Source organism: Eulemur rufifrons, chromosome 5 (genome assembly GCF_041146395.1).
Source record: "Eulemur rufifrons isolate Redbay chromosome 5, OSU_ERuf_1, whole genome shotgun sequence".
Lineage (NCBI taxonomy): Eukaryota > Metazoa > Chordata > Mammalia > Primates > Lemuridae > Eulemur > Eulemur rufifrons.
In genome coordinates, this window is record NC_090987.1 from 32,199,636 (window position 1) to 32,222,076 (window position 22,441).

The 22,441-nt window shown below is 35.7% G+C and overlaps 1 protein-coding gene across 1 annotated transcript in view; it reads right to left on the reverse strand.

Annotated features, from left to right (window-relative positions):
- Positions 1-18,075, reverse strand: part of ASXL3 (ASXL transcriptional regulator 3) — a 132,740-nt gene extending 114,665 nt beyond the window's left edge. Inside the window, exon 1 of the mRNA XM_069468135.1 lies at positions 17,999-18,075. Coding sequence (XP_069324236.1) covers positions 17,999-18,054 — 56 coding nt within the window. The 5' untranslated portion in view covers positions 18,055-18,075. The remainder of the gene's footprint in view (positions 1-17,998) is intronic.
- Positions 18,076-22,441: the final 4,366 nt, after the last annotated feature.

Genomic DNA, 22,441 nt, shown 5'->3' on the forward strand with positions numbered 1-22,441 from the left:
TACATAGACTATTTAAAGTTTAACCAGAGAATTCACTATTTTTCATTTTCTTGGGCCCTTTATTACAAGATTGAACACTATTTCCTTTTTGCTTGTCCCTTTCACCTAAACAAATACAATACTGACGACTAAAACTTTTAATCCCAACCACAAAATTTTACCAAGTTTCTCTATTTCCAGAATGTGTCTAAAATAAAATTAAATGGGTTCAATCCCTGCAACATTATTGGCTGTGTACTTACCCTAACTTACTGTTACATCAAACAGCTATCTATAAAATTGCTTGTCATATATAATTTCGTTTAGAGTTAATAGAATTCTGTCTTCTCATTTCCATTTCCTTTGTGCTACTGGCCAGATCCATTCCTTGTCAGTTACTTTCAGTCTATATTAAAACAAAAAAGCCTGGAAACATCCATCTGATGATATTTTACCTCCCCTACCTGTTCAGTATATTCTTTGGTTCCTAAAGTCAATTATTCTGTTGATGTCAAATATCTAGAAACCTTTCAGAAAGATGTGGATCTGAGATTTATATGAAACATAATACTCATTATGTTTTTCTGGATACTCTCCACGTACTTCACTACAGCTCATGAAAATGACAAGTCTCTCACTAAGGATGATGCAAAGCATGAATGACTCACCTAGGCAAAAAATTCAGAAAATATTATTTTGAAAGGGATAGTCCACTTGGTTGCTTAGTAATATAAATTATTTTTCCTTCTTAAATTTAAGTTCTGTTTGACATATTGACCTCTCGTCACATAACTTGAGGTTGTGACCACAGTAAAGTTAGTACAAGAATCTTCTCAAACCAACTCTTTTACAGATACCAGTTAAAGATGTCTATGAGTAATGTATGTTCAGTCAAATAAACATGCCCACTATTATCTAGGAATCACATAGGATATGCAAACTTGAGTAAGGTATGCCACTATTTATCTTGGGATTCACAGTTTAGTTGGGAGAAAGACAGTTAGACAAAATTATGATAATGATGCATTTTTTACTTCTCATGGAATACAAAAGAAGGAACCATATTTCTGTGGGGAAGGTTTCCCAGGGGAGGTGACAATTTTAAATGATAAACAGGAATTAGAGTGGTAGTGATGATAATAATGAAGCAAAGCTAAGGCGTTAGTAGATATGCAATTTACAAGAATCTTGGAAATCAGATCACTACTCACAACTAAAATATATCCTATGCTATACTTAGTTTATTAGACAGCAAAACTATTTCAGTATAGTGGAAAACTCCAAGCATACTACGAATTTTCCATAAAAAACTATGATAATCTCAATGACAGGAGTACGCAAATAGTGACACAGATTTTCCAAAGAATCAATTATTTCCTACATACTTAAATGTACATCTCCTAAGAGATAGCAAAGTGGTTTTGTTCACTAAGGCTTATTCTCCAAACTTGTATTTTGAGTATTTGAAGCTTTGTAATCAAATTTGAAACAAAATTTGGGTGATAGTGCAAATACACAGAACTTTAAGACACATCTTTTTCCCCAAAACTATACCAATTAGATAATTAGCAGGAATACCATCAGGATACTACTACATGTTAACATATACAAGTTTGGAAGGTGGGAAAGCAGAAGAAATTCTACATCAATATCCTGCATCTGAAGACTAAAATGGCCTAAGTATGAGAGTGAACTATTGTTATACTGTACATGGAGAGAATCCCTAATTCCATAGTCCAAACAGTTATTGGCAGATGTCATATTAAAAACAACTCAGGCTCTGTAACTGCAGTTTTAAATCTTGTCATAGAATCTGAATTAAGAACATGAACTAAACTCCCTATTCTAACTTCTGATAAAATATTAGATAAAAAATAAATATTAGAAAATATTATAAATTTCTTATGGAAACATGAAATATTTGGCACTAGTGTGCCAAAGTACCACTGTTAAATATCTTAATATACAAACTGGACTTCATTCAATCTTGATTAACTTTCAAATTTCTAACAAAGCAGCAAATAGTGTCATAAAACAAATATATAACAACTGATAGCACATTTTCCAAGTTTTTTCAGATTATTTTATAGCAGCCTTATTTTGCAAATAAAGACTTACAATTTCCCATATTTTATAGGAAGGACAAACAAAAAAAGACTGAGTGACTTATCCAGGATAATACATTATGTTAGAAGCAGAAATAGAGCTAGAATTCAAATTTCTATTCACTCAATCAGAAAATATCATGAGTCTAGCATATCAAGGGCACCAAGGGGAAAAGAAAGATCAATGAGACATGAACTCTACCATTAAGGAAATTGCAGTCCTATTACAACAAGAGAAAATTTGAGAGAGTTTATTAGATACTACTACGAAGGAACACACTTATTATGTTAAAATGGAATAGCAAGGATAAAATGATGAATTGAAGCTAAAGCAGTTAAAGAATTCTTCATGGAGAGGTAAAAGTATATGACATTTAAATTGGGCCTTGAAGGTAGCAGTGACAGGCAAGAAATGGTGGTCATTATAGTCTGAGCAGATTCAGAGAAACCTGAAAATGTAAGAAATGTGTATATAACATATATAGGTAATCTTTTTTCAAATGTAAGAAATAATAATACACATTTAAAACAAATCAAGCCCAAGCATGAGATTTAATGAAAAAAATAGAGATGGCAGAGGCCGATAGCTGTTGCCCAGTAAGGACCCTTTCCTACAGTTAAGCTCCCTACTTTTGATAGCTGGGAACATGCCTCCTGCAGTAAAGACTGTATTCCCCTGCTTTCCTTTCAGCTCAGGGCAAGCATGCATCTGGCCAATGGGACATGAGGTGCACTGATGCACTCAACTTCCAGAACATGTCTTTAAAGGGACTATGGCCCAGCTGCAAGCCATCTCAGGCAATCGGAATGAGAACAACATCGTAGAGACGGCAAAGCAACCAGGCAGAAGGACGTGGTTCCTTGGATATCCTGCTGCAGCAAAGCTATCTTATCACTCCTAGGACTACCTACCTTCAGACGGTAGCATGAGACATGAACTTCCATTTGATTATGACACTTACTTTGGGATCTCATGATACCCATACAAACTTACACATTAGTTTATATAATAGGTTATGCTATAAAGCAAATAGCAATCAAAAGAAATTTCTTGAATTTCAATTCTCAAAACCTAGGAAAATATCTGAAAATACGTAAATTAATTATGAAGGTTTTAATAAAATCAGCAACATAACAGTGGTAACAGGCTTTCAAATCTATTTTAAAATTTTAATCTATGTAATAACCCTAAACAATAGAAAGGTCAGGGATCAATGTTATAATTTTATAAGTGATGAAGAAGACAACACATAATGAATTAATTACAAAAAGTATTTCATAGCTCCAAATTGTATTGGCTTTAACCTCATTTAATCAGTAAAATAATCATTACATATATTCCATCCTGTATTAATACACTAAAGATCCATGCATAAAGAAAATTAAAATGAGTTACTAATGCCAGAAAAATAATCAATAAATGAAAACTTGATTTTTTATTGTAGGTTCACATTAATCAACAATATTTTCATTTACCCATTGGACTTTCCAGACTGCTCAATTTCTCTGTGATTATATTTAAATATTTAATTGATACCTTTTTTTATAAAGAACAGAAGGAAAATTTAGTAAGTAAACATAAAATTATTATTATAATGTGAATGAAGAAACAGAGTGGGCTGTTAGTCCACTGGGAAATCTGAAAAGAAGAGAATAGGTGCTAGATGAGCCCTTTCATTTAAACTGTCTGCAGACAAACCTATGGTCCTTGCCTTACATGTCCCACCCTCATGTTATATACTTTCCAAAGGATAACTGGAATAAGAATTTTCACTAAAATGACATCTTCCTGCAAGGTTTTCATTGGCTCCCCATGCCTTACTGAGCTTAATGGCTCTTTCCAGCAACCACTGCAAGAATGCAAAGCAGGCACAGCCCCTTCCTGCTCTTCTCATAGTCCTCCTCTGGGCTAGGTCTTGATGGCAACAAGGAGCCAATGAGACCAAAATCAAGAATTTTATATCACTACTTAAATTTTAAATTACAGCACACTCTCACTTGCACCCCCAACTCCGGCCAACAGTTTTACAAATATGTACTATTCGAGGCAAATCAGGTCAGGTCATAGAGGGTGACTGGATCAATGTAAACCCATCGCTCCTGCAAAAACAGTTGAAAGCCATTTTCCTTTCAATAGCACTTTAGAACTGAGCATTTATCTTTTTTTCTTTATACGTTCTGACCTTCACTTACTTTTGTATGTGCTTTTTTTACTTTGGTATACTCCTCTCAAATTCTGAAATGATCAGCCTCTTCTAAGTTTAAAGATGAGTGAAATATTTACTAACTCTATTTTTTGTGAACAACTCACTTATTACTTTTCTAAACTTTAGTTTATTGATATGTAAAACAGAAGTCTAAGAATATATTATCTGCAAATTCCTTCCCAGAAACAAAATGTTATAATTCTGAGTTTAAACGTCATTCACTTCGTAGCTTGCATCCTAACGTCATAGTAGAGACTGCTCTGAAACGACCTAGTTTTAAGAGGAAGCTTGTTCTCAGATCAATTCTCAAAAGCATGGTTTAAAGTTGGGCAACAGTAATTGGCCCCTTGTGGAAACTAGTCCTGACCTTCTCTTTATACCAAAGGACATAATTCTTCAGCTATTAAGAATTATTTAGCCCCCTCCTCTTTGGTCACAAAGGCATACTTTTAATCAAGGCTAGAAACTGCTTAGGAAACTAGGTGGTTGGAAGTTGGGTAAGGGGAAGATAGGATTTAAAATTTTAAATGATTATCTGCTTCAAGTTATTTAAAATGCTTCAGAGACTGTTTCACAATCCCTCATTGCTTTCTTAGGAGAAATGGAGAGAAGACTGTACCGATTAGACAAAGTAATTTATAAAACTTTGAAAATTAAAAGTTATAATTGGCTGACATTTTTGATAATATGATAAAAGAATGGTATCTAAAAATAAGAAATCAAATTCTCATCTTAAAAATCAAGTAAAAATTTCCAATATGAAGGCTGAATTTTTTTAAAAGTAAGCAGTAAAAACAGTTTTTGGCAATTCCAAATAGTATTTCCTGTATTATGATAAAGCACTCTCCTGCTTGTGGTGGGGGTTTGAGGGGAATTCCAAAGTGAGCTTTACTAATCCTAACACTCAAGAAATTAAGATTTGAGCCATTTTTAGGTTATCCCACTAGCAATAAACTGTTTCATCAAATCTTCATGAATGCCATTTTTCTATTTCTAATAACCAGCAGGTAACCTTCAATGAACACAAATTAAGAAACAAATTAAGTAATAATCATTATACAAATTGTTGCATGTCATGCACACATGCTAGAGAACTAAGTTGTGAATTCAGGCTAGCCATTGTGGCCTGAAAGAGAATATGCTCTGCCTGGCAATTGTGCCTATGTCTTCTGTAAAAATAAAAAAAAAATGAAAATAAAGATAAAAAGGCAAGGATAATGTTTTTATACTTCCCAGTGGGAGTATAATAAATGGGTGACAGGAGGGTAGGTGGACAAGTGGTCATCATGTAGGCTGTATAGAACAATAAATCATCTGATTAGTCTCTGCTTAAGAAAATTTCCTAAAGGATGCAGTGATACTGCTTCTAAAACTATACTCACTTGTTCATTTGGGCCTCCTTTTCTTTCCCTAGTGGTCCCCAAACTTTTTGGCACCAGGGATCAGTTTCATGGAAGACATTTTTCCATGGACTGGGGATGGGGGAGGTGTTGTGGGGTCGGGGTTTGGTGCAGAGCTCAGGGGGTGATTCATGGCTCATTTCCTAACAGGCCATGGGCTGGTAATGGGCCACGGTCCAGGGATTGGGGACCACAGTCTAGACCTATCTCTTAAAAGGAAACCATGTTAATAACTTAGCTTCTCTCTACCTCCACCTACACATGATTTAGATAATCTCATCTATTCTCATTCATTTGTTTTCACAGTGTAGAGAAACTGCCATCTTCTAAAATTGCCTTTTGGATTATCTATATTTCATTAGCAATTATTATTAATATTTGGTCACAATTAACAAGTCCCTCAAAAACAAGAATGTGAAGCTGTAAGTCCCAAATCAACAATAAAACAGTGACAGTCCCACAAAGTCCTTAGTTCTTCCATTACCCACAGTATGTTTCCTGCCTTCACATTATCTTCTGAAACAAACAGTAAAAGTTACATTTAAAATATGTCTTGCTTCTGTCAATAAACCCAAATCTTTACTCAAAATCATCCTCCTCTTGTTGGACAAGCAAAACAGTTCATCTGAGGCTTTGCATCCTCCAAATCCTAGAGACTTATGGAAATGTTTTTTCACCCTTCAAACCTGTTTACAAGTAGGCTATTACTGAAAGAGTTTTAACACACCTATCTACACGGTAGACTTTCATCTTGGTAATACATATAAGACATCAACAATAAGCCAGAAAAATCTGCTAAAGGGAATAGGGGACTACCTACTCAAAAGAATCTTATAACTAATATTTTTAAATCAAAATGTTATTACACTCAGACTACAAGTGTTTACAAAGGTTAAGAGCAATTAGCTGTAAGTCAGACATCAAATCCCAGGTTTATCATTTGCTAGCTGGGTGAACTTCCTCAAGTTACTGAACCTCATATGCCTCTGTATCTTTATCCATAAATGGGAAATACTATAACATCTACCTACCTGAAAGCTTTATTAAAAAGATAATTCATGTAAAATTCTTAGCATTAGGCATAATATAAAGGATGAATAAATGTTAGATATTATTTTTATCATCAACTTCCTACTTAATAATTTGCTTGACCTATTACATAAACATGGTATCTCGGCACTATGCCAAGAAAATTAATGGATGCAGAGATACAAGTTCCTTACCTTAATGAGCTTATATTTGTGATGGAAATACAACATTTTTGACATGTTGAAATATCATATACATGAAGAATTCAAGAGAGAATTTAGAAATTCTCAAGTTTAAAATTAAAAAAACAAATCACACACTAGGCTTAAGATATGCTTCACAGAGAAGATGCTAAAAGATCTCATTAGATAACACAGAAAAAAAAATGGTCTGGAACCACACTATAAATCCTCAAAAGCAGGGACTACATTTTATTCGGCTATTAACCCCAACAACTTCTGCAATCTCAAGAACACAACATGTGCTTAATAAATGCTAATGGTATGACTACATGCCTTAAAACCTTGCACAGAGCCCCACGATCCTACACAGTAAGCACTGAGTGGGCACTTAGTAGGTATTTAATTGAGTACCTTCTGATAATGATGGCCATTATCTCCACAACATTATTTTAATTTCTCTAATGTCCCTCTAATTTGACTACTAAGCACTCTGGGTATACACACCTCAGTGCTGAGAACCTGCCCAGGCGATGATTACTGATGGACTGGAGACTGTATACAAAAATCTCACACTCACAGGTCTTATCTTATAAAAAATGTTAATAGAATAATCACCTAAATTTCAGACAGAACCCCAGTCAACAATTATCAATTTGACTTTGCTTGGGTGTGAGAGAGGGCATAGGACACACAGTCTTCATTGTTCTAAAAGAACTAAGATTTATTTTTAGGAACTGTGTTCTATAGCTTTTAGAAAACCTTGCTCAACAAGCTATCGTATTTTTTATTCCTTCTGAAAACAAATTAACTATAAAAAGAAGTCCCCATATCAGCATATCAACTTTTTTGCATTTGAATTATGCTGTCAAGTTCAAAACAATGAAGCAAAACTAAAATTATTTAGGCGTGTGGCAATTAAGAGCGCAAGCAATGAAATAAGAGATGAAGAGAAAAGCACCACTTAGAAAAAAATTAAAGGAAATCACCCCAGTTAAATCCCTTTTTCTCCCTCAAGATTTTCACCTGCATAGGATACTTAGAAAGACTGACACACAATGTAATTTTATATCCCTTTCTGGTTCTATTTCTGCAATGAAATATTTATAGAGTGTTCAATGTTTCTGGAGTAAATTATACCTAGATCTTGATAAAGCTGAAATCACCTAAATTACCTTTTTGTTCAATTATTTGGAAGAATGAAGAAAGAAAGCTTGACAGAATAAAAAGATACATTAAGAAATGGCCATTTCATAGCTATAATTGCACAGCTTAGTGGTTATTGATGCCTTGAGGCTTATATGCAGTCACCACAGCTATTTTTACCAAAGGCCTCAAATAAAATCCAAATCAATTTATGTTATGTGAATATACACATTTTATTTGAACATAAAGCTTCTTAAGCTAAGTATTTCATTGGTTTATATGTTAGGAATAATACACGAAAACACATGTTAGCAGTATGCAAAAATAAAAGCATTGCATTGTGTTAAGCATATTGCTATGAATACCTGCCAAAATGAATACTCAAAATTCTAGCAATATTTACATGATATGCCATGAGTTCTAGAGATGTTCCAAATTCTGAATCACTGTTATGGATGACTTTCTGTGTTCCCCTAAAATCCCTATGTTGAAGCCTTAACCCTCATAGGTACTGGGAAATGAGGCCTCTATGGAAGTAATTCAGGTTTAATGAGGTCATGAGGATGGGGCCCTGGCCTAACAGGATTAGTGTCCTTCTAAGAAGAAATAACAGAAAGCTCACCATCTCTCAGTACAGACACATGGAGAAAAGGACATGTGAAGACACAGCAAGAAGGAGGTTGGCTACAAGCCAGAAAGAAAGCCCTCACCAGAAACCGACCCTGCCAGATGTTGGTCTGGAAATTCTACCTTCCAGAACTGAGAGGAAATAAATTTCTGTTGTTTAAGTCACCCACTCAATGGTATTTTGTTATGGTCACCCAAGCAGACTAAGATCATCGCTATTAAGTTGAATTCGATCTAGAAGCCAGGAAGAGTCCTGTTCCAAACTTATTACTGTGAGGCATTTTGTCTGAAAAGTACTTCCTCCCCACTCAGCAATCTAGTCTTATATCAACAAAGTGGTGACTACCAGAAGTGAATGTGAGCACACACATGCACACACACACACACACACACACACACAACACAGTTCATGAATTTCTTGTAGGATTTTATTTCCACTTTTCAAATCATGAAAATACTAATGGAGGAAATTTCATAACAAACGGCAAATAGTCAACTGAAGCATCAGTATCAGATGCTTGGCTATAATGGCTTTACAGCTGCCCAAGCCCAGGTTGATCAGGGTTGTGCTGAGGAGGTGGAACCTAATCCTGGTGGGTCATGTCTCACATAATGATTTCCTAACTCGGGAAATTCTCCACAGTAATATATAATCTTATCACCTCCCTCGAGAATTAATTATTTTGTCACTACATAAAAAAGTAGTTTTAAGTTAAAAAAGATTAATTTATGACAGATTACAAAGTTATTTTTAAACAATTAGTGATATTAATGTACAAATTATGATTATGCCTTCTTAATCAATGTTATACCATTTAATATAAAACTAACTATGTACAGAAAACATACAATGTTAATACACATTTTAAATGGTATATTTTGGGGGAAAGCACATATATGTGTGTATACATATATATGTTTCATATATATATATATAAAATGGCCAGATTAGAAATTCAAAATTTCATCTAAATATAAGGTATAATGTATGCTTCCATCACTTATAAGCCCTACATTATCAGAATATCATGGATATATCCAGATACTTTTAACTATAAAAAAGTACCATACCTAATTTCATTTAATTATCACCAAATATAAAACTGTAGCTTTCGACCCATCACTGACTATATGTGATACAGTCTCCAGGATACAGGTGTCCCTTGTTTTATTGTGTTTCACTTTATTGCACTACATTTGTTTTCACAAATTGAAGGTCTGTGGCAAACCTGCCTCAAGAAAGTCTACTGGTGCCATTTTTCCAATGATGTGTGCTCACTTTGGGTCTCTGTGTCACATTTTCACAAATCTCACAATATTTCAAACTTATTCATTATTATTATATCTGTTAGGGTAATTTGTGATCAGTAATCTTTGATGTTACTATTGCAATTATTTTGAAGGGCCATGAACCATACCCATAGAAAACTATAAACTTAATAAACTGCTCCACTCACCAGCCACTCCCCCACCTCTCTCCCTTTCCTCAGGCCTCCCTATTCCCTGAGACATAATAATATTAAAATTAGGTCGATTAATAACCCTACAATGCCCTCTAAGTTTTTAAATGAATAAAAACTTTCACATCTCTCACTTTAAATCAAAAGGTAGAAATGATTAAGTTTAGCAAGGAAGGCATAAAAAATACCAAGATGGGCTGAAAGCTAGGCAGCTTGTACCAAATAGCCAAAGCTGTGAATGCAAAGGAAAAGTTCTTGAAGGAAATTAAAATTGCTACTCCAGTGAACACATGCATGATAAGAAAGCAAAACAGCCTTATTGTTAATATGGAGAAAGTTTTAGCAGTCTGGATGCAAGATCAAACCAGCCACATTACCTTAAGCCATCTAGAGCAAGGCCCCAATTCTCTTTAATCCTATAAAGTCTGAGAGAGGTGAGGAAGCTGCAGAAGAAAAGTTGGATCCAAGCAGAGGTTTGTTCCTGAGGTTTAAGGAAAGAAGCCACCTCTCAAACATAAAGGTGCAAGGTGAAGCAGCAAATGCTGATGTAGAAGCAGTAGCAAGTTATTCAGAAGATCTAGCTACGACAACTGATGAAGATGGCCACACTAAGCAACAGATTTTCAGTGTAGACAAAACAACCTTATATTGGAAGAAGGTGCCATCTAGGACTTATAAAAGTCCTAGCTAGAGAGAAGTCAATGTATGTCTTTAAAGCTTCAAATGACAGACTGGCTTTCCTGTTAGGAGCAAATGTAGGTGGTGCCATTAAGTTGAAGTCAATGTTCATTTATCATTCCAAAAATCCTAGAGCCCTTGAGAATTATGCTAAGTCTACTCTGCCTGTGCTCTATAAATAAAACAACAAAGACTAGATGATAGCACATCTGTTTATATCATGGTTTACTGAATATTTTTAAGCCCACTGTTGAGATCTACTGCTCAGGAAAAAGATTCCTTTCAAAATATTACTGTTCATTGATAATGCACCTAGTCATCTAAAAGTACCAGGAGATTAAAGTTATTTTCAGACCTGCTAACACAACATCTATTCTGTAGTCCATGGATAAAGTTGTAATATCGACTTTTAAGTCTTATTATTTAGGAAATACATTTTCTAAGGGTATAGCTGCCACAGATAGTGATTCCTCTGATGGAACTGAACAAAGAAAACTGAAAACCTCTGGAAAGGATTCACCATTCTAGAGGCCATTAAGAACCCTCATGATCCATGGGAGGAGGTCTAAATAGAAATTCTAATAGGGTTTGGAAGAAGTTGATTCCACTCTTCATGAATGATTTTGAGGGGTTCCAGACTTCAGTGGAGGAAGTAACTGCAGCTGTGGTGGAAACAGCAAGAGCATTAGAAGTGGGACATGAAGATGTGACTGAATTGCTGCAGTCTCACAATAAAATTTTCACAGATGAGGAGTTGCTTCTTACGGATGTAAAAAGAAAGTGCCCTCCTGAGATGAAATCTGCTCCTGGTGAAGGTGCTGTGAACATTGTTGAAATGAAAACAAAGGACTTAGAATATTCACAAACCTAGTTGATAAAGCAGCAGCAGAGTTTAAGAGCACTGATTCCAATTTGGAAAGAAGTTCTACTGTCGATAAAATGCTATCAAATTGCATTATGTGCTACAGAGAAATCTTTTGTAAAAGGAAGAATTAATCAATGCAGCAAACTTTACTGTTTTCTTCTTTTAAGAAATTGCCTCAGGCACCCCAACCTTTAGCAAAAACCACCCTGCTCAGTCAGCAACCATCAACATCAAGGCAAGACCCTCCACCAGCAAAAAGATTATCATTCCTTGAGGCTTCAAATGATTGACAGCATTTTCCGGAAATAAAGTATTTTTAATTAAGGTATATACATTGTTTTTTTAAGACATGATGTTATTTCACACTTACTAGACGACAGTATAGTGTAAACATAACTTACATACGCACTGGGAAACCAAAAATTCGTGTGACTCGCTATACTGCAATATTCCCTCTTTACGGTGGTAAAACCAAACCTGCAATATCCTCGAATAATGCCTGGATTATGAATTATCACGTTAAGAAATGCTACTATAAATGGCAGTGGACATTTGAGGAAAAAAGAGATTTGTAAAGTGGGAAGACTGAGGGTAAGATGACCAGATTAAAAAAAAAATAGTGCAATAATCCAGGTAAGAAATGATAAGTGCTTAAGAATGGCAAAAAGTGGGTTACAGAGAAAGAAAGATGTGCTTAGCAAGTATAACTAACACCACCCAGAGCCATCTGGTCATGACGGTATGGGAGAAGAAGAGAGTTAAGAATGGCACTGATTGAGATTTCTAATCTGAGTAATGATGACAAGTAAAATTTTATGTCAACTAAGAACTAGATTATTCTAGAAGCTTGCTTATACACATGTAGACACACATAAATACATGCAAATTGCCCTGTGTTTTTGTTTAGTAACACCATTGTCTCATACATCCCTCTCTAAGTAGCTGACTGTGCTCACCATTTACACAATGAGAGAATTAGATGTTAACAAATGGCAGGGATGACACTGTGAGCTAACACTATAATTCTAAAATGCCCAACACAAACAAACTAGATCACCATTTCAGTATTAAAGGAAGGATGCCAACATGGAGTCTGGAGATAAGAATTGATTTTGCAATAGAAATTATTTGCCTTTTTTCTTATCTCTAGACAAAACATTGCAGCAGCAAGAAAGAATCATCTCCTATAGCACTAATTAGCAACATAAATCTCACCAAGAGCAATGCCAAGAAATTTTATTGTTCATCACTATACACAGTAATAGAATTTCTGACATTTTTCCCCCTCAAGAAATGCAACATTTTTAATAAACCGCAGTACAAAGTGGTGATCCTAATTTTGGCATATCATAACAGAGACTGCAAAACAGAAAACATAAAAAGCCTTAAACAAGGAGGTAAAAACAAATTTATTCTAAGAATTATGAGTGGAAATAAAAAATTTTCACTGATACTAGAATAATTACAAAATCTTGGGTTGTCAACTGAATGTTCTACCTCACAAAATCTAAAATAAGTCCATAATCTGCGTGACACTAAACATAATAATGTTTATAAAACTTTTCTTTTTAATGTCCCTACTGGGATGTGTAATTATAGGCTGCTCACTTTGTAAAGAGCTGATGAAATCTAACATTGATTTTTATAAAGTAAAGCATCTACAATATTGTAAAAATGTACCTCATAAATATCGCCTTGCCCCCAACTCAACAGATTTTTTTACTGCTTTGTGTGATAGTGTGCATGTTTTTTAAAAAATTTATGGCCACTTCTCCCCATTAGATACTATTTACCTATTAGCAAAGAATATAAAAACTGTATCGCAGTCCATGCTACATTAATTATAGGTATCTTGTAATGATAATGTCCAGCCCATAAAAAATTAGCCCTCACTAATGAATGGTTGTTTTGCTCTTGCTACGTAATTGAGGCAAGCCTCACTCCGTGACCTTGCAGCCTCTGGACATGTCACTGCAACAGAGCACGCATTTCTTTGGAAGCATCACTTTAAAAATTACATGAGACATGGCAGGAAAAAAACACATCCTCAGGCATCAAAAAACCCCACAGTCCTCTTTGCAAAAGAATGTTAACTTCTGAACAAGCAAATCAAAAACAGAAAAGCAGAATTGGGACAACCCCAAAAATCATCCAAAGCAACAGTGTAACTGGAGTTACTTCTCTTTTTCTACAAAAATATTTTTACTTACTGCAGACAAGAACATATTCTACAGCAGCACCCTAGCTCCCTGAGGAAGTGGGAATGTTTAGCTAAGAAGTCCAAACAGGAATATCAAATATCCATCCACAAAAGCAGCAGATTGGAATATGCGCATTTCAATCCCCTGAATGCAAGCAACATGGCTATTTGATTGATTATAAGATTCTGATCATCTGAAAAACTTCCAAACAACTATGACTGATTAATTGTTGACAACCAATAAAACACAAAGGAACAGAAGCCTGAAAACACTCAGAATCAGTAAAGAACATAGATAGACCAGAAAAAAATTATATTGATAAAAACTTCTACCCTATTACATACAAGGGAAGTAAACCTTACCAAATGCATTTTCATAAAAAACCTAGGTCTAAAATAGTCATGTTATGATCACATTATTAATTTTTTCAACAAAAACCACATGTCCTTCTGACAATTTATTCTATTCATATATCTTAAAACCACATGGAAAGTATTTATTTCATTCTGGCTTTTCCAAATAGAACTTAATCATACTCTATTCATTTCATCAATAACATAAAGATAATACACAAAATGTTATGTAGTAAAGTTAACCTCTTTTTATCATGTCTACATGAAAAGTATGTAATTTAAAGTGTCACTTGAAAGGAAAAAAGATATTGTAAAATGTGAATAATTTAATCCCAAACAAAGAAACAATATCACATATACTGAACATACTCAAATACCCACATTAGCTTTGCCAAAATTATTGGTGCAGTTTTTTTGTTGCTGTTGCTATAAGTTACAAGTTTAAACCAGTGGCTTTTACAGTGTTTGAAAACAAGCAACAGCACAATGACATTACTTGTTCACAGATAATATGCTGAGGACTATAAGCATGCAAAATTGTTAGATTTCTTTTGATGTAAAGAAAAACAACTATTGAATAGGATGGAAAATACAACGTACAATGCTAAAACAAAGCTTCTAACTCTGAATACAAGCCAAAGTTGTCACTAAGCACCAGCAAATTAACATCTTGAGAAAGAAGATTATCGATTCAACCATTATTTATTGAGTATCTGCTGAGTGCCAGCAATGTTAGGTACTCTACCCCTACGTTGCTCAGACAGGCAGGGAAGACATGCAAGGGTAACACTGGAGTACAGCAAGGTAAATGCAACAGCAGACCTGCCTGGCACACAGAGAATGAAGAATCCCCATAGCACTTGAAACAAATGGCCCTACTTGAAGTCCAGGTTGTAACGATGATGGCCTATCTTCTCTTTTTTAGAGATGCTAGGTACAGTGATGGACTGTTTGGAGGAGGGCTTAACATTACCTCTCTCTCTCTCTCTCTCTCTCATCCATAGAGGACACCACCAGAGGGCTATGGCCACTTTAAGTGATTTCACAGTTATACATCCCTGTGTTTAATCAGGCTCATTACCAACCTGCATTTCTTGAAAAACACATCATTAATAAATGCCTGGAAATTAATCAGCTATGTTTGACCTTATGATGGTGGAATTTCTAACTTTAAGAAAAATACACACAGTTACACTTCATTTACTCAGCTACCTTAAATATGTGGAAATAATTTAAGAACTTTGGAAGTAGCAAAACAGTACATTAAGTAGAGAAAATAAATTGTCAGTATTTTCTTCTTAAAACATTATGCATAACATATAGGACAGCCTCAAACTCACTATATATACATATATATATGTATGTTTATTTTAGAGGTGATTCTACTAAGCAAACTACAACTAGAAAACAAGGGAAGAATGAGCAGAGATACATGGGCTATAAGTAATGGGTTACCATTGACAGGAGGGGAGAAATTTAAAGAAATAGAATGAAAAAAAAATGAGACCACAAAATGCATAATCTGAGACCACTCAATGCAGAGCTGATTTTACAGAAGAGAACTTAAAAAGAACCGTGGTCTTTGCCTTTGCCTTTTTCCTTTCCTATTCAACTTGGAAATTGCTTGCAGGCACTTTCACTAATACTCTACTGGTTCATCAGTATTTGTAACAAGGCACATTTTTTTGCTTTAAAGACGGACACAGTAATCGTGCGATGGGGTGGGAAGAGAGGAGGTGCATTTAGAGGAATGGGACGTTATAGTTCCCATTTTAATGTTCTGTAATTACTCTTTAAAGAAGTTGTTTTGTTTTGCAGTTTGCTGTTTGTTTTTTGCTAACTACATATGCTTAAAGCCCTTTAATATACCATTCTGGGAGGACCAGCATTTTGAAAAATTTGAAATGCTGTTATGATAATAAGTGTAATTAAAATGCGGTTATGAGCCATGGTACAGGAATTTTATCTCTCAAGGTACATAACAAACTGATAGGAGCAGAGTCACTTCTGTGGAGAATATCTTAATGAACAAATTGCAAATGTCTACTCTTAGGAGATGCTTTTTATGACTGTGTTAGCAGATTCTTCTGGCACAAAGCCCATATTAGACAGGAGCTTATATCCTTAGATTTTTCAACCCCTCTTTTCTTAGTAGCTGTGGCACACACATTTTCAGTGCTTTCTAAATGACATCAATATTTTCAAGGTTATTGACAGGTGGTGAGGAAAAAATTAACTTCCAGGTTTTCCCATTGTGTTCCCAAACTCCTCACGCTGACATCTGGTTGAGAACAGGATCTCCTTGAACAGAGCTGTTAGGTACTGTTAGCAACTGACCTCTCCATTGTTGCCTCCACCTCATGGGAGAATTATTGCAAACACAGTGTAGTTACATTATCTCAGGCTATTTTTTCAGAGCAGGCAGAAAAAAATCTTCAAAATAAATATGAAAATTTGAGCGTAGGTGTCCTAAACCCCACTAAATTGTGATGTCTATGGCTATAACTTGCAAAAGATACATTTTAAACAGCTAGAGATTGATGTTACCCACACTTTAAAGTTACAGGAGTCATAGGTAAAACCTATTTTTTAGGAAAAGTTGGTCTCAGGAGGATATTTCTTTCTCTCAGCAGTTCTGTATCAACATCAATCAAAACATTCAAAAGGTATCTTAGTAGGTTTAATTTTACTAAGTTGTAACCACTGTATGCTCAATGGTTTGCAGACAGACAGACAACTCACACATAAAAGTCCATTCTCTGTAGTACGGCTGGTTACATACACACAGGACAACATCATAGCTATTTTATCCTCAACAAACCTCTTTCCTCCTTGAGTAATCTAATCCAAATGACCCTAAACTGCTGGCTAAAGCCAAAACTGTAAAATTAATACACAAATAAAAATAAAGGATCATCATGAATAAACAAAATATGTATCACACAATGAAATATTATCTGGCAACAAAAAGGAATGAAATCCTGATTGATATATGCTACAACAGAAATGAACTTTTAGCACATTATGCTAAGTGAAAGAAGTCAGTCACAAAAGGCTACATATTGTATGATTCCACTTATTAAATGTCCAGAATAGCAAATCCATAGAGACAGAAAGTAGATTAGTGGTCGCCCGAGGCAGGGGTACTGGGGAATGGAGAGTGACTGATAATGGGCACAGGGTTTCATTTGAGGGTGATGAAAGTTTTCTAAAGTTAGATAGTGGTGATTATGTACAACTTTGTGAATATAATATAAATCACTGAACTGTACATTTTAAAAGGGTAAATTTTAGGCTCTACAGCTGATAAAGGACATTCCAAGTGGAGTTCTTAAATATAAGAGGACTACAATTTCAACCACATTTATTGGCACTTTGATTTTTATCAGAGTGAGTTCATCTTTATATCCTGGGATCTATTAAGCCTGTAAAAATGTTTCTCTTTCACTACTCTCTTTCAGAAACACAATCTCCTCTTACAAGAAAGAGAAACAGGAATAACTTCAATGAGGGGCTAAGGCACACAGCGCTGCTTTTTGTTAACAAAGTACCTTCTATGTCAATCCATCTAATGTAATCTATTAAGGCACAGGCACTTCCAAGGAAATCTTAAGTCATCCAACTATTCTGCAGTCACGAAGGAATTTTCAGGTAGTTATTTAATTCACAATCAACTACAGTATAAAAATCTAGATGCACCTATTGCTTTGCAACTAGAGACAATTATTAATCAATAAAAACAGGAAATGTTTTAAATATGAATACTGACCTTGTTTCTTTTAACCCTTCTTTCTGAATGACTTCCAATATCTGCTTTGCTGTCATTGGTGAGTTGGGGTGTTTTTCTAGTGCCTGAAAAATAAAAACAAAGATTCCTAGATTATTGCATGGAAGCATACAAAATGAAAACATGTGTAAAACATGCAATTTTTGCTTATAGTTTTAAAGGGGAAGGGGGCTTTTATGTTAAAGTAAGTTCCCACCACAAAGCTCTGGTGTCTAAAGGGAGGATGTAATTTTTTTTTCTGGACATTTAAACTGGCAATTTCTGCAACATATAGGGATAATTCTTAAAAAAAAAAAAAAGAAAGAAAGAAATAAAGAAAGAAAGAAAGAAAAAAAAGAAAAGGAAAGGAAATATCCCTAAAGGTATACACATGAAAAAAAAAAAAAGGGAATTCTAAAGAAACCAAGTTCAAGTTCATAAATGTATATAATTTCCTCTATTTAAAAAACTGCGAATATTTTATGATTAAAGACATGTTTTCAGGCTGTTAAAATGTTTCCTAAGTTTCCAGATCCTGGAAACATGGAGCCTGAATACAAAAGCAGAGAACAGAATGCTGGTCAGAAACAGCCTCACTGGATTCATGGCTAAAATGTTGAAGGCAGCATACAGGAGCCCAGGTAACTCATTACAGTGTGTTTTCCAGTTCAGCTCAGTTTCCTTTCCTTTGCCTTTTCCAGTTAATTTCAAGTAAACCCTTTCCTCTTCCCATTCGGCCCATCTCAGTTTTATAAACTCTGTCCCACTTTCTTTGTCTTCCCTTCTACTCTACTTATACTTTTGGGAAGGGGGTTCTTTTAAAGGTTGGGGAAATATATGGGACGTAGTTGATTATTTCCACAGGCCTTATGCCATCAGCCCTGGAAATCAGGCTCCTTTCTTTTCTCAGGGAATTAACTCCATGTGGTGGAAGCAACAAGCAGCAGTGCCCACACAGCTCATCAACATGGACTACAGGGACCACATCTGTATACAAAGAACAAGTCTACACACATCTTCACAATGGCCTCCTCCGGGGGTAAAGGACAACTAATTAAAGGTGCTACTCAGGAGCTTCATGCACGAGTCATGGCCCCACACAACTTAAAGAAGTATCTTTAAGAGTTCTAATTTATGATTATTTACTAGAAGAATAATTATGAAGAATTAACAGGGTCATCCTAAAAACTTAGAATTGAATAGCTTCCAAATCTGTTGAAAATAACTGTGATCTCTTCTACTGTCAATGACCAACTGTCAACTGATTTGCTGACGAAGGCTCTGTCCATCAAATCCTCCAATGAGTTACACACAGCCCGCCCCTCCTGACCTTTAGGCAACCTTCCTATCCTCCCAATTTCCCCAGGTTTCCCAATCCTGATCCATCCCTTACTCATAGTGGGTAAGTTCTTTAAAGAATATGGGAATATAAGCCACACTGGAATGAGGGTATGGCAACAATTATGCCAACAGGAAAGAAGGAAAATGGTCCTCACGGAGGAGGACAATGAAAACTGGGAAAGGGGAAAACAAACATGGGCAAAGCTGCTTAAGGAAGAGGAATAAAGTGTAAAATGTTGGGAAAAGGCAATAAGGAAACTGCGTAATAGAGCCGAAGAGGGGGAAAGATTAGATCACAGAGAAAGGGAGGAAGAGATAGACATGAAAACAAAAAGCGGACAGAACTTTAAAAATAAGAAGAGCTGTAAGTAGAACAGTGCATAATTATGAATTACTGAAAAGAGATGCTGTGGTCACACGGGCTATAGAGGGCAGGCATTGGCCTGCAAGAGAGGCATGGGCTCTCGTAAAAGACACAGGCAGAAGGTCAACAGACACAACACGCAGTAGGCAAGCAAGGAAGAGGGAAACAGGGGGGAGAGGCACAGGATGGTGGAAACGGGGAAGAGAGCAGGAGAGAGAGGATGGAGGAAAATTGAGCTGAACTGGGAATGTCTAAAGGCAAACTGATTAAATCTATTATGGAAAGGGCTGAAGAGGAAATTCCAGTGTACTGGACAACATTTTTAACAGAAATGTGGGTGCACTCGAAAATGGGGTTACTCACTGTGGAGGATTCCCTGTTTCTCTTCCTGAGTACAGGCCCCTCAGCACACCTGGGCAGCTCCTCCCAGCAATTGAGAGAATTTGGATAGCCCTGTTCCCTTCTCTATGACATCACATCCTACTCTACAAAGGAAGTAAAAGTGCCAAGAATTACATCATGAAGTGGAGGAGAGGCAGGAAAGGAATGAACACAACACCAGAAGCCACCCTCCGTTCCTGCAAGACAGAGAATGGAGACAGAGGAAGAGAGGTTGCTGGGTGTGCATGAGCTTTTCTGAACTAGCTGTGAAAATATTAATAGAACAGAAAGATAGGGAGAAATTACCTTCACAGAACAAATCATTGATGCCATCAAAATAATGTGACACATGGCAGAGACATGAATCAGACTCACAGGCAGCCACACTCTAAAACACTAGAGTGGGACAAGCCACACTCAGAGTACAATGGCATCGTGAACTACCAGCCCAAACCTCAGATGGAGTAACTGCTCATGGTCCCAGCAATCTCTTGGTCACAAGGCACGGCTTGGCCTTGTTGCTGCTTTTGTTTTGGATGTGTTAGTGAGTTATGCAAAGTTCTCTATTTTTACTCAAGCAACTCTCCCTCAGTCTTTCCCACTGACCTGCTTTAATGTTTAGAACTTCCTTTTATTCAGAGAGCATGCAAATACCTACAAGTGTTTCTTTCAAGTATTGTTTATTTTTATTTTTTAATTCACCTGGAATTTATGTTTGTATCAAGATGAAATAGTAACTTTGGCCCCCACATCCCAATAGTAAGACACGTTTCCCCAATGTAATTTGTTTTATGAGCCACACATGGTTAGTAAGGTATCTTCTACCACATACGAATACAAAGGCAATGAAAACTTCAAAATGTGAAACCTATATGTAAATGTGGGAACTCAACATATAAAACACACAAAAACAGAGCTGATCTTATAGAGCCGGAGATGAGAGAGCTCAAAGACCCCATTCTCACTCTCTCTAATGGCTAAAGGCACTTATGGGAATCTTAAGGGTCTCCAGAATAATTTGCAAATCACTGTCTTTGGGGCTCATCCAAGGGTCCCTCTAGATCCCACAGATTCTTCTGTCAATTGCAGTGACAACTACACTGTTTTGATTCTGTAACATTATAATACACTCCACTCTCTGAACAGGACACTGCTCTCATTGTTTCTTCTTAAGTTTCTAATTATTCACTTCTTTATTATTCCAGAGAAAACTGAGATTGGAATTCAATGAAACATTTAATTAAATTTTGAAGGAATTTACACACATTATTCCACTTAAGTTTTATAACTTACAAAAAGCTTTTTGTTAATTGTTTTATATTTTCAGTTGCAACTATGAATAAACTTTTTTCATATAATATTCTCACATTTTATTGCTAACACATAGGAAAGCTACTGAATTTGGATAATATTACCTATATGAACAGCTAATTGAATTTTTAATAGTCTTAATAGTACAGAGTATAGCATCATATTTTCTACAAATAATGTGAATTGGGTCTCCTTTTTAATAGCTCTATGCTTTATTTCTCTTTCCTACATTATTTACTTTGGCTAAAAACCGATCTTTCCTAGTCTGTTTCAAAAAATTTTTGCTGAAAATTTGAGCTACGTTACAATTCATTTCCTCAAAACCAGGTCCCTAGAACTGCCGAGTTTCACTAAGAATTTCTCAAGCTCAAATTATTAGCGCTTGCACTGCCAAGAGTAGACTGTAATTACAAACCACTGGCCAGATATCACTGGCTCTTCTACACAAATCAGAGTCTGTCACAGTGCTCAATCTTTACATAAAATGTTCTTTCTTTGTAAAACAAATTGTTCTCACTTCCCTCTCATGCTGTAAGAGTTGCCCTGTATCTCTTATGCACTGAAGTCCTTTCCATTCTCGGCTACTTTCTTTCTTCCGAAAGAAAGGCTCTACTCCATGAAAGGTTTCAAATTCAACATTGCTCCCCCAAAATAGGACTTTCCATGGCTAGGGACACAAAGCATGCATACAACTGCTGCCTTTCTAGTGATGGGTCTTCTGTTTTTCACAGGAGGTGAACAGATGTGCAGAACTGGCAAACATGCCATTGAATTTCATCTTCTTTACTTACGGGATTAACTATATCAGAGCCTATCGCAAAGACATCTAGATTCATGCAACTTTGAGGCGAGACCATCTCATCCCAGAAATTTCCTCCCCCAGACTCCTACCTGTCCCAGTAGGATGAAGAAAAAAAAAAAAAAAAAAAAAAAAAAAAAAAACAGCAAAAAAGGACAGAAATGTAGTTAAAGGGAAGTGAGAGGTGATTTGTCAAATCATTTAGGGCACAGGCCATGTCAAGAATGCATTTTTCTATGTTTTAGTTTTG